This window comes from Varanus komodoensis, unplaced genomic scaffold (genome assembly GCF_004798865.1).
Source record: "Varanus komodoensis strain SLA01 unplaced genomic scaffold, ASM479886v1 scaffold15, whole genome shotgun sequence".
Taxonomy (NCBI): domain Eukaryota; kingdom Metazoa; phylum Chordata; class Lepidosauria; order Squamata; family Varanidae; genus Varanus; species Varanus komodoensis.
The window spans coordinates 54,341-67,908 of NW_025335440.1; the positions used below are offsets into that span (position 1 = coordinate 54,341).

At 51.7% G+C, this 13,568-nt stretch overlaps 1 protein-coding gene across 1 annotated transcript in view; it reads left to right on the forward strand.

The window, feature by feature from the left end:
• Positions 1–13,568, forward strand: part of FNDC5 (fibronectin type III domain containing 5) — a 36,670-nt gene that overhangs the window by 20,121 nt on the left and 2,981 nt on the right. Inside the window, exons 3-5 of the mRNA XM_044424951.1 lie at positions 1,812–2,010; positions 3,801–3,893; positions 11,032–11,165. Coding sequence (XP_044280886.1) covers positions 1,812–2,010; positions 3,801–3,893; positions 11,032–11,165 — 426 coding nt within the window. The remainder of the gene's footprint in view (positions 1–1,811; positions 2,011–3,800; positions 3,894–11,031; positions 11,166–13,568) is intronic.

Consider the following 13,568-nt stretch of genomic DNA (forward strand, 5'->3'; position numbering starts at 1 on the left):
TTAGTCCCATCAAAAACCCTGTTTTAAAAGAAGCCCTTACTTTAGACAGCTGTTGAAAATAACCGCTCCTGTAAATGGCTTCTCCGTGTTCAAGAGCATCCAGAGGCTTGCAAAAAGGTGGAAAAGAAGGAAGATATTGAGAACTGTCACTTCCAAACTCAAAATCCAGGGGATCTCATTGCAAAGGGGACAACTTTAATATCCGTTTTTGCAAGCCTTTGCTTTGCACTCAATAGTTTGCTGTTTGACAGCTGTCTGATGAAAGCAAAGTAATGTGTTTGAAACCTGGCTTTGTCAATATCCAGGGGTGATGCCTGCTCTGACAGCAGGCTTCTCACCAGGACATTGACCAGGTGAGGCTTCAAATTTTGGGTAGCTGGATTTGTGCTCTTGCCCACTCCCCCCCACCCAAAAAAAGACAACCCTGGGAAAAACCTGAAAAGTGACATCTGAAAAGCATTGAAAAGAGGGGTGGGGAACATCTGTGGCAACACCAAAGGTCTCACAACCAGGACAAGGGAGCCAGAGACGGCTGCTCCAAAGTGCTAACCCAGCCTCTTGCTGAGGGCTTGCTTGCTGCTTCCCAGAACCTGCCATGGGTCAAACAGCCCGACTGAGTGTCTGTGTGGTCTGGGGAAGCCACCCTGTGAGGAATGGTCCAGGTGTGCACAACATGACAACCCACCATGGCTACCCACCCATGCAGGACTGTCGTGTCATGCAAACTCCATCAGTCTCCTTAATTTCAGAAAGCAGAGGAAAACTAATATTTTAGCTCATGTAAATCCAAGCTTTGTTAGCTGTTCCCTTGTCCTCTGCCCCACCAAACCTGGAAGAGAAATCCAAAACTAGAAGTGTTTACCTAATTTTCAGATTTCCCTTCCCTCCTTCCACCCTTTGTCAGAGTTTTAAAATCATCTGATAACCCATTCTGAGAGCAGATTGCTTAATTCTGGCTTGGCACGAGAGCAGACATCGCTTTCTGGGCATGCCTGATTGAAGTCAGATGTTGTGGGCTGTGAACACAGTGCAGAAATAGCCTCCTGTGCTTGCCAGCTAGTTTTTCGGCTCAGGGGTTTGGTTATGGGGAATACACAACCCTTAGTTGGGCAGAAGCTCCATGCTGCCTAGGATTCTACCCTGTAGTAGACCTGAGTATGAGTTTCATAAAGATTTGAAATGTGGTGGCATTTCAGATTCTGAAATTCAGATTGTGATGGCTAAATTTGATTCGAAAGTTGACTTCTGCATTGTGGAATTGAAATTTGACTGTTTGGACCATTCATGCAGTTGATACACATTTTTAAAAACTCTTGCAAATGATCTTTCAGAGCTTTTTAACTGTTGATTGTTTCTGCAGCTCAGCTGTCAAATGTTGTCAAGTGTCAGCTTAAGGGATGTCTGGATACCCAGTTCTCAGACACCGTAATGTTGAGCATTCTTGCAAAAACTTAGGATGTAGCATTATGATGCTGCTTATCCGTTATCCAGAGAAAGCACATTCTGCACATTTGGAAGCACTAGGATAAGATGAACATTAATAGGTGCAAAAGAGACATTTGAGGGGAGGTTTTCTAGCCATGGTCAGTGGAGTTCTGCATTCATGGAACCATAAGATCTCATCAGCGAGTGTTTGCAAGTGCCTGGAGGAGGAGAGAGATGACTTGGTGCAGGCCACGTCCCCGCTTGCTCTAGGACCACCCCCGCCCAGGCTTAACATGAGGGACCTGCTGCCAGCACCACCTTGACCTTGACCTTGACCTTGGTCCCGGGCGTGATTGTGCGCGTGCTTTCCGCCCCTCTTGCTGCAGAAGAAGGATGTGCGGATGCTGCGCTTCATCCAGGAGGTGAACACCACCACCCGCTCGTGCTCCCTCTGGGACCTGGAGGAAGACACGGAGTACATCGTCCACGTGCAGTCCATCAGCATCCAAGGGCAGAGTCCGGCCAGTGAGCCCGTGCACTTCAAGACCCCCCGGGAGGCTGAGAAACTGACCTCCAAGAACAAAGGTAGGCGGGGAGCGGCTGGGTCAAAAAACGGCTGCAGGGCAGAGAGCCTTCGGCTGCCCAGGGAGCCCAGCTGAGCCACGGGGCCCTGGCGGAGGGGGCACGGGGGGCTGCGTGAGGGCGGCATCCTCCTCCCACGCCGCGTGCCACGCCAGTGGGGAGGGCCCACCGGCGGGGCCTGTTTCAGCAACACGGCTCCAGAGCAGCAGCGGCTCAGCCCCCCAGCACTCCCCGCCTCCCCTGCCTGCCTGCCTTGCCTCCCCGGTGCTCGGCCAGACTCCTGGCTTCTGTCCCAGGGCTCCAGGGCCACCCCGGGCTGCTCTCCTAACTCAGGCCTGGGGAGGGCTCAGTGGGAAGGATGGGAGGCCCCAGGGCTCCCGCTCCCCAGGAGCAGTCTGGCGGATGCAGAGCAGGAGGGGATGAGACGGCAAGGGGGGCAGCCGGCCAGTCACAGGCGGGTGAGTCACACAGCCGCTGCCAGGAACTCCCTGTGCCGCTTCCATCACTGCCCGAGGAGGGGAAGGAGGTGCACAGGAAGGGGAGCAGGAGTGGAAGGGGCAGGCTGGGCGTTGGGGAGGCTGCGGGCTCATTACAGGAGCTGCCAAGCATCCTTTGAGTCTTTCTTTGGAAGACAGACCTGCCAGTAAACTCCGCCAACCATGCGTTTTAGGAACAGAGGCAAGGCTGGCCCAAAAAGTTTGCTGCCAAGGGGTGCCGTTCTCCACGGTTGTGTGTGTTTTCTTCCCTTCCCCTTTTATTGTGCAGGACAAGAAGAACCATTCTTTATTGTGCCATTGAAGCAGGGGAAAAGAGAGCAGAACTTAAACATCACATTCTTAAGTGAAATCCAAAAAGATCTATGCAACCAGATATACTAGTTGCATATGCTTTGTATATCCCTATATATTAATATATATCAGAATGTACTACCATTACTAAAGATAATTATGCACATATTTCAACAAAGGCACCCAAAATATCAATATATTTCTCCATTTGTAGATTACACCTAAAGGTCACCTGTTCAAAAATCAAACGTTTCGTTAAATCCTCCACTCATTATGTTATTGCAGGGGGCCGTTAATCCTTCCAGTGTTGTAATATTAGTTTTTTAGCTGTCAAAAGAGCATGGAAAATCCATTTACACTGACCTTGCATTAAATTCCAAGAGATGGGTAGGTAATTGGATTTTTGGGTGTGCGTGTGCATCTGTGCACGGCGGCAGATGGCGCCATGTTGCTGGCGAGGACAGGCCTGGCGAGGGCCCTGCCACCTGTTCCCAGGCTCCCCCGCCACAGCCCACGACTGCCCACGGACGCAGTCCCGAACTTTCGGGAAGAGTTCTGCCACCTCAAAGCCCGGCAGGCATTTTATCCCGGCTCCTGCCCACTGCAGTCCTGGGATGGGGACTGGAACGCAAGGTTTAAGCAGGGTTATCTCTCATCCATCAACCTTTGTGTCAAACCTGCGGGTTGCTAACCGATTTCACAAGCAACACGTTTGAAAGCGCTGGTTTGTGAAACACGGACAAAGTAATTACGGAGGGGGTGGCGCGGTGCGGAAATTGCAGCTCCCGCTGCCTGGGCCCTCGCAGCACAGGAGGCATTGCCTGCAAAGCCGGTCTTGTGATCGCCCAGCGGAGGAAGAGCCAAAGCGAGTGGGGCCAAGCTGGACACAGCACGTGGCACGCTCCCCCACAGCCAGAGCACCCCTGGAGGGCCCGCTGCGACGGGGTGGCCAAGGCTGTGGCGCCGGGCTGGACATCGGCTCCCTTTACCTCCCTCTTTCTGCAGATGAGGTGACAATGAAGGAGATGGGGGAGAAAAATCAGCAGCTGCGAGCCGGAGAGATCCTCATCATCGTGGTGGTGCTGTTCATGTGGGCAGGTCAGTGGGAGCCCCCCCCCCCACATGCGGAAGACCAAGGCTTTGTCCAGACAAATCAGGGCTCTCGGCATGCTGCTACCATGCACACAAGAACCGACGAGGCTGCCCCAGCCCACGGGTGCCAGTCATGGTGCTCCTGCCACTGGTCTTGCCGGCCAGGGCCGGTGGGTGCCGAAGCCCCAAGCGCCTGAGCAGCATCAGCAGAGGAGGCCGGTCCCGTGAGTTTCCGTCTTAGGAATGGTTCTCCTCACTCGGTGCTCCGCAGAACAGGAGCACCTCCCCGCGACTGTGTGTGTCCTCTTTGGCTCCCCCTCTGCCGGGCCACAGGCCTGGTCTCCTGGCGATCCCCGGTGCATTTGAAGCGGAGCAGTGCAGCCAAGGGGTGATGTGCCCTCCACCGTCCGCAAGGCCAGAGGCAGACGCGGGAGGCGGCCCTGGTGGCAGAAGCCAGCGCCCCGGTCCAGCTGTCCCTCTGAGCGGGGGAGGCCATGCTCGCCTTGTGGCTACGGGGAGGTGCCCGGGCGTGTGGGCGAGCTGCCTCCCGGGCGTCTCTGGGTGGTGAGCAAACCGGCGACGTGGCGTACAGGGGACTGCACAGCGCTCTGTGGAGGCCTGAGGCAGGGGGACACTCGGGGCAAAATCTGGCACAGGCCAGACTCCGGGGAAGCAGGAGGGCGACGGCAGGGGATAAACGGGGGACTGCAATTCAGGTACATGGGGTGGATTTCAGTGCAGCCACCTTTCCCAACCTGCTGCCCGTCAGCTGTGTTGGGCTACAACTCCCAGCATCCCCCAGCCATAGACATGGGAGTTGTAGTCCAACATATGTGGAGAGCATCTGTTTAGGGATGGATGCGGTAAAGTATGGAGGAATGTTAACATGTAGGTTTTATTGTGCTTTGGAAGTTTCCTGGGGATGGGAGGGGACAGGAGCAGAAATAAATAAAGGAAAAACAAACAAACCACCCCCCTGCAAACATGAGTGCCCCAAAGTTTCTTCGCCAAAATTGCAAGAAGACAAAGCTCGCAAGCCTAGTGTAGAATTCCTGCCTGCTGGCTCTCTTGCAAACCGTTCTTGGTTCTCTCTATTTAGGGTAGTTTATTTAGCTCACTTCTAGCCCATTAGGATAACAGAGCAATTCACGAAATAAACTGGCTGAAACATAAAGCAGCAGGGTAGCAATAACGCTGATCCTCTGCAGAGGAGCAGCGGCGGAAGCACTTGCTGCCAGAGAAAGGGCTCTCTCCGTGCCGCCGGCGCGGCCACCCCAGCAGGGGGCAGGAGTTCACCAGGCAGGAGAGGCTGATCAGCGTCCCGAGCGCCCGCCGCATCCCCGGCGCCCAAGCCCCCGGCTTCCTCCTGGAAGCAGCGCTGCCCTGCAAGACAGCTGCGCAGCTTGGCAGCCTGGGAGGCAGCTGCCGGGCCTCGCCGTGCTGGGGGCCGCCAAGGCTCGTCCGCACACCGCTCCCCTCTTTGCCCGTGGGTCGGCCAGCGGCCAGCACTGGCTGAGGCCCACAGCAGCTGCAGCAGAGCCCACCCGGAGAAGGCCGGATCAGGGAAGGCTGGCTTAGGGCCCACCCTCCCATACTGGCCCATCAGCGGGTTGTCTGAATGAGCCGTTTGTGACAAGAAATGTGGCTTGTCTGCTTTGCACATGCCCAGAGACTGCCGCTCTTCTTCTCGTGCTTCACATACTTTAGATCAGCCTTCCCAAACTGGGGCCCTCCAGATGTCTGGGACTGAGGCATGGGTGTAGCACTTTGAGTTTTTGAAATGACTTATTTACACCAGCTCAGTTCTCTGCACTTCAGCAGCTTCAGGCAGGAGCTCCGTCTTACTCTGCTTCTTCCCATCCAGACTGCTGAAGCTGTGGGGCTTGTCAGAGGCGACAAAGGGACCCCATGGCAGAGCAGAGATCTTGCTGTGAGCAACTGCAAGGCAGCGGCTCCAGACTCGTGAAGGCCTCGTTTCCTCTTCCTGGCATTTTGAGAACAGGTGCTGGGGCTGGGGCTGGGGCTGCCCACCTCATCTGCAGTGCCTCGGCCAGTAAGGCGGGATCTGCCGAGCTCGGTCCTGCAGGCCCTCGGTGTTCTGCATGCGCCCTAGTTCTGTGGCTGCGTGTGCTCCCTCTGCAGCATGAAACATTTACGAAAGCAGAAAAGCTCTCGGCAGGAGGCTCGCAGATGCTTTAGCCGGAGGAGGGGAGCAGGGGCCCTGGGACTGCTGGGAGCGAAGGCCGTTTCAGGTGAAAACCAGCACGTAGCCAGCTGTATAATTCATTCTTTGCCGGGGAAAATGTCTCTCCTCCCAGTTTACTCCTCAGTCTCCCAGCCAAAGAGTGTTCTGGCTTATATCGGATCATATGTACGCAGCTCTGGCCGGATGGTGTGAGAGAAACTGGCCCAAGGAATGAACTGTGTAGAGACCTTCTGCGGATGCAGAATGGTGCACCTGAACAGCCGACCCCGGTCGGGAGCCTTGGCAAGCAGGCCTGCGAGCGCCCGTGCGCACGCTGAAGCGACTGCTCCACCGCTCCTGTGCCCAGGTGGGAGTCCTCCACGCAGGGCTGGTTCTGGCTCTTTCCCACCTGCCAGCCGCACATATCTGTGGTTCTGGGGCTTCCAGCCAGGGCCCCCTTTCACAGATTGTACAGGGCCACCTCAGTCCAGAACTGATGGACTTCCACACTCATTTCTATGCCAGAGACAAACCTGCCCAGGCAGGAGGGGGCACAGAGCTTGTCCCTCCACAGCGAGCAGCCTCCGCAGGTGTGCCTGCCATCCCTTTGGATCAGCGTGCCTGCGCCAGCAAGTGACGGCTGGACCAGGACACTTGCCGGACTGTCAGTCTAGAACAAGGATCTGTGAAGGACTTTCAAGACCAGCAGCTGTGGCGTGGCGTGGGAAGGCATGCGCGAAAGGCACGGCCAGGGGGGATGCACCGGGGGTCGCCTGAGCATGAGCTCAGGAAGAAGCTGCTCCTGAGGCTCAAGGCAACCCTCCGATCAGGGACGGCGACTCAGGCTGCAAGCCGCTCGTTTGTTTTTGCAAGGCCGGAATGTGGAGCTGCACGCCAACGTTGCATGAACGGGCCCGTTTTGAAAAAGCCAGTGGTGGCAACAGTCAGTGCTCACCGTGTGCCACTGGGAGGAGCCGTGCATGTGCAAACCAGCGGCACAGGTGCCGGGGTAAACGCTGCAGGCCGATTATGGATCCAAAGACTGAACAGGCTACAGATGCGGTGAAGGAGTACTCATTTTTTCATTAAATTTTCTTCTAAAATACAACCAAAAAAGATTAGAAATGCCATCATAACAAATAAACGTGCAATTAAAAGAATCGTTAACAATACTGTGCCCCCCCCCCCCCGATGATAGGAGACATGCTACAGATAAAAAGGACTCACTCGAGCGTTCTTTTGGGACAATTTCCCCATCCGCAACTGCAGTGTTTCTCTGGTTGGTTCAAATCCTTTACCTTTTCTGTAAACACATACTGAAAAAATGTGTCCCAAATCTCATTAAACTTATTTCTCTTTATATGCCCCCTTTTCAGTCTAACATCACAGGATAATTTATCATTTATAGCTATACTCCAGACTTCTTTATACCAACCACACAAGTGATAATCATATTTTACTTTCCAGTTCTTAGCTATGATTAATTTCACAGCCATTATTACATTTCTTATTAATTTTTTATTATCCCAACTCCATTGTTTCTTGTCAAATATTGAAAGTAATGTAATCTTATGGCATATTTCTAAATTTAAACTTAATAGTTTACTGCTCTCTTTAAAAACCTCTTCCAAAACTTCATTATATATTGCCATTCTCATCACATATGAAAATAAATACCTACTCGTCACCACATTTCCAATATAAATGGGAATATTTGTTATCTATACAATTCAGCTTCACAGGAGTTAGGTACCATTTCCAGACAAGTTTATAGAAAGTGAGGACAAAATTAAAATTGTGATGGTATAGATCACAAAAGATAGGGGGACTGGGCATCCCCCATATGAAGTTATATTACATATCTAATCAAGTGAGGCATATACAGGATGTTATATTACAACCTGATAAGGTAATATGGCTGAAATTAGAATCTTCTTAACTAGAAGGATCCTTGATAGATCTTATTTTTAAATTTGAGAATAAAATATTATTAAAAGGTATACGGTCCTTTCTTTAAAAATGTATTACACATTTGGAATAAGGGAAAATGTATGCCAGCAATCTCATCATCATGCCCAATTACTGAATTAGAAGGTTTTCCATTAAATCAGAGAGAGATTTTAGGGGAAATAATTAAAAAATAAATAATTAGATTAAAAGATTGGTCAGATAAAATGAATAAAAATGGGGAGATAGAAGCAATGTCAGGAAAGCAGACTATAACTTGGTATAACGTTATTCCATTACGCTGTTGAACTGGAGAACAGATAAAGGAAAGGGGCAGATGTGGGGAGAGCACAAAATGTGGATACGATTATACAAAGGGAAAAACAGGAGGATGTGCAGATGAAAGGGACAGTAAGTAAAATTTATAAGATATTGTCAAAAGAACGGGATCAATATGATTCCCTTAAAGCAGCATGGGATTTAAAAAGCAGCATGGATTTGAGAAAGGAGATCAGTAATGAAGATTAGGAAAATACTTGGATGAAGCAGAAACTAAAGTGCATGTCAGTAAGAGTAAGTGAGCAAAAGGAGGCGGGCAGGACTGCTCCTCGCCGCGCCCGTGGCCAGCCTGCTTGATTACCTCTTGCCCAGGGCTCCATCTGAATCTTTCCGGGGAAATCGTCCAATTATCATCCACTGCAGCTGGAATTCCAGCTTGCCTTGGATGCCAGAATGCTGAAGCCAGAATTAAATATTCCAGATCGGAACTGAATGGTGGGGGTGAACCGATTCATTCGCTGGTCACGTTAAAGGTTGCTTCATTAAGCGTTCCAGCTAACATTTGTTTATTTACGATTTATTTATGATTTTGTATTTATGCTTTTCATTTGTGTGCCACCACAATAGGTCATTGTTGAGCTCCCTGAACAGCTTTCAAGGATTAAACAACATAATATTTTAAAATCGGTGACACTAAAAACCATCCCAAAACATCAGTAATACAAAACATAACTGAGCAAATTAAGATCATTACATAAAGCTTAATGTAAACAATTTTAAATAAATAATACACACTAAGATAAAACTGTAAGTCAAGGACAAGTTAAAATCAAAGTCACCATTAAAATCAACGGTTCAAAATCAGTCGGAGAAGAGAAACGTCTTGGCCAGCCCCAAAATGAGAGCTGCAAGGCACCAGGCACACCTCTCTGGGGAGCCCCCTTCCTCGCGGATCTGCTCTCTGCGGCTTTTGGGGGGGGGGAAAGCAGGGGGGCTCATGCTTGGGGCAGCCCCCGCTTCGTGTTTGGCGCATGCAGACGGAAGGGCAAGCATCCAAGTGTGCCAACGCCCGGCGCTTCCGCGTGCCACCTTCGCTGGCCAGCATCATTCTGCCAGCTTGATCGTGAGACGAGGGGCTTGCCCACGGCCCACGGTCCTCCTTGCCAGCATGCCTCCAAGTCTCTGCAGGCCTTGCGGCGGCCGAGCAGGCCCTGCGTCTGGCTTGCCGGCGAGCCCAAGTGCTGCGTGGCCCCGTAGCCCAAGCGGAGCTCCAGGGTGGCTCTGCCCTGGGGGGCGACAGCCCCCGCCAGGTGCAGCCTGCCTTGATTTCATCAATATAGCGTGGACATTGGCCAGCAAGCTGGCTCTGTATACTGAGTAACTATTTTTTGAATAAGATTTTGGATATTTAGAAAGTCTGTCAACTGACCAGAGAGCTTTGGCTATCGGGCAGTATAAAAACGAAACGAAGAAAGAAAGAACAGTGTTACTGGCTGGAATAACTGCAACTTGCAGGACTGAAACCGGCTTTCTTCCAAACGTTTTCAAAATTGCGCTCACCAATTAACTTTAAAAATCCCCTCCTGCGCCATCAGTTTTTGATACTCCCGTCGTCCCCCATTCCAGCAAATTGCTCTTGCCGGCGAGAAACTTACTGACTTAGAGAAACCCGTGCCGTGTTCCGTAAACTGAAGGAATTGTTCATGTCATAGAATTTAGTCATTCAATCCCAAAAAAGCCATTTTGGCTTAGTGCCTTTAGAGATGGGATAGAAATGTGTTTGGTTCATATTAGACCAGATTTAGAACAAATCTAATTAGCACTTTCCAAACTACCATGAAAACAACAGCACAGTTTTGTGTTTTTCCAAAAATGTATAATCAGCTGAAATGCATGCCAATTATGTGGATTTGTTATTAAAAATGTCCAAACTAATGCAGAAATGAAACAGAACAAGCATATATTTCAGCAAGTTCAAAAGCTGTAAAAACAAAAACAGACAGATATTGGTCTATCCCTGGTTGTTGTCACAACTTCTGGTTGCAATGATTTCCTGAAATAGGGTATTGTTACTCTATATCCTGAACTGAACCTGATGGAGACTGTTTGTTATATAAACACACCCTCTGCTGAGTAATAAAGCCAGGGTGGCCTAGTGCTTAAGAGCTCAGGTTTGGGACACAGGAGCTCCGGGTTCTGGTTCCTGCTCAGCCACGGAGCCCACTGGGCCACTTTGGGCCACTCACAGACGTTCATCCCAGCCTACCTCTCAAGGTTGTTGTGGTAGAGATAAGACTGAGAGCAGGAGGAGGAAAATGATGCAAGCTGCTTTGTGTTCTTTTAAAGAAAAAAAGGCAGGATATAAATGAATAAATAAAAATTAATAAGCAAACAAAGAGGCATCTGTACATGAAAGAGCATCTAGTCCAAATTATAACATTGGGGCAGCTAAGGGAGAAGGAGAAGCAAGGCAAAGATGTGGAGATGGGCGCAAATCCATGTGCAGGGACTTGCCTTCCATTTGGGGTGAAAGAGAGCAGTCCCTTCCTCATGCTCAGCCGCTCTTGGTATGGCATGGAGAGCCATTTTAACAAAGTCCTGCAGGCACAGACCAGGGCTCCGCTCATCCTGATGGGACTTGTAGTTGGCCAGGGCAGCAAGTGGTGTGCAAAATGGCGCTTTTGGAAAGCTCTTCCCGGCAGCCTGGCCTGAGATGCTTTTTCTTCCCCGCAGGGGTGATCGCCCTCTTCTGCAGACAGTACGATATCATAAAGGACAATGAGCCAAACAACAATAAGGAGAAAGCCAAGAGTACATCTGAAAACAGCACCCCGGAGCACCAGAGTGGAGGGCTCCTGCGCAGCAAGGTGAGAAGGACCGGGCGGGGGTGGGGGGCAGGACTCTGAGCCCCCCGGCAGAGCTTTGCACCCCTTGCAGAAGCCGGAAAGGCAGGTACTGCCGCGCTGCACAATCCTTCCTTGTGGAAAAGGCCCGATCCATGTGGTCGCCAGGAGCTTCTCCGAAAATGAATTTGGCTGTGGGCTCAAAAGAGATTCTGCGCTCATTTTGTAGCACGGAGCAGGTCATATGTGGGCAAGTGTGGAGGCCAGGAGGTGCCCTTCAGCCACCCCGGTGCCTTCGCGGAGATTTGCATGACTCTGAAGCCTTGAAGGCCGACCTCTTCCCACGGTTCCTCACGGTCAGTGGGACGAGCTGCCCGGAGAGGTGGGGGGCTCTCCCACATTGGAGACATTCAGAAAGCAACTGGGCTGCCCCCTGAGTGGGTGGTGTGACTTCGTGTCCTGCAAGGGCAGGGACTGGCCCCGATGGCCGTCAGGGCCCCTTCCAACCCTCCCTTTCTATGATTCCATGGAGTGAAAGGCTGCAGGCAGCAATGCCATTTTATCCCTGGAAGGAAATGTAAAGCGCCAGTGAAGCAAAAGGGGAAGCAGGAAGCTGAAAGCTCAAGGAAGTCACGAGTAATATCCTTGGGGAGGGCATGTTCTTCTACCCCCTCTCCCCTTGGCTGCAGCCTGAGCCTGCCTCTGTGGGATCAAGCTTTACAAATCCCCACCTGCTCCATCTATGTTTGGTGTTCCTGTTTTCCCGGTCCCAGCAGGCTGCTCTTGCCAGCTAGAAACTTATTGACTTTAGATAAACCTGTGCCAGGTTTCACAAGATGCCACGGTGCCCCCCTTGCAGCAGAAGTCACTTTAGGACCCACAAGGCTGCCCTGCCATTTTGGGAAACTTCTGTCTTTCAGTGGAGGGAACAAGGCAGACCTTTAGGAAGCGATCTGAAGTTGACGCAGAGTGAGAGAGTGGCCCGTCTGTGGATCCGTTCCGCAGCAGCTCCAAATGTCATGCTGACACCAGCGTCCCAATGTCCTAAAGGCAGGCTTAATGCAGGGCAGTCTGCCTCCCCTGCTCCAGATGGCGCAGGCCTGCGCAGACTCCACCACCTGTCTTGGTGGGCGGGAGGCTCTTCCGTGTGGTCATCACCTTCGGGACAAGTAGCTGCGTGCGTGGAGCTGTCTGTGCAAACTCTAATCAGCGTCTTTTGCTGAAGCAGTTCTGGTCCGTAACTGTAATAGAGACTGAAAAGGGGCAGAGAAGGTTTGTGTTCCTTCAAACAGTGGCCTGGTTTGGACAACACGACAGCCCAGCGTGGGTCAGCTGACCCGTGCGTTGCCACAGTGCGTGTCATTCACCATTATGAATATGGAAGCCCCAGCCATGGGTGGCCAGGTTGTCCAGACATGGACCATGGGGGTTATTGGAGAGGTAAGCAACCCTTGCAAACCAGTTTACTTTAGAATTGTGCAAGGTGCTTATTGCCCAACAGCCCCTCCAGGTGCTCAGCACCCTGGCGGCGCTGGGCCAGAGTGCTCCCAGTGGCCACACAGCTCCTCCTGGGTGAATGGACCTGCAGTGAGCTGTTGCGTCATGCAAAGTGGTGCCGTACAGAGTAGCTTACTCTTACTGAAGCTGCAATCCAGTGCACCTTCACTAAGGTGTAAGCCATGCCAAACATAAAAGGACTCACTGCTGAGTAAGTATGTATTAGGTTGCACTGGCAATTGCAAGCGATCTCACACTTTCATCAATATTAGAGGAAAAACCTATAATGAGATATTGGTCAGGCTACATGATTTAGTGGATAAATTAGATAGATTTATTGATTAATAACCTTTTGAGTAATTAAAAACATCCACGATTAATCAGGGGCTACAAATCCATACCCTGACTAATCACAGGTACCATTGCAGTTACTCAAAAGGTTGCCCCCCCTTTGATGGACTGGGTGTTTCTTCTGAGGCCATCCTGCTGGGCGGGCGCCTTCGGAACCCGGGACCAGTCAGCCCTTGCCATTCTGTGGGAAGCGGGGCGTGGGGAGGCTTGGCAGCCGCTGCTTTGCTTGGGACAGGCAGGACCCTGGGCGGGGGCCCTTTGGAGTCCCACCCCAAGGCGGCTGGTGCGTTTGCTTACCGGGCGCAGTGGCAGGCACGGTTCCCGTTGCTTTCCTCTCACCGATGTGGTGGGAGTGCTGTGAAGCGAGTTGCTGACTGCAGCTGCAGCGGTTCCCCATATGCTGCTGGCCAGCCGGGGTGGCCCTGCCGGGCCTTCGCTGTCCATGGGGCGCCGACAGCAGGGTGTCCCCCCATGCACTGGGCCGGGCAAGAGCCCCGAGCTCTCCTCACTTTCCCTGGCTGCAGCCAAGAGCGACTGGACACCCACCTCAGCCTCCCCCGATTTAGTTGCTTAGCTGAT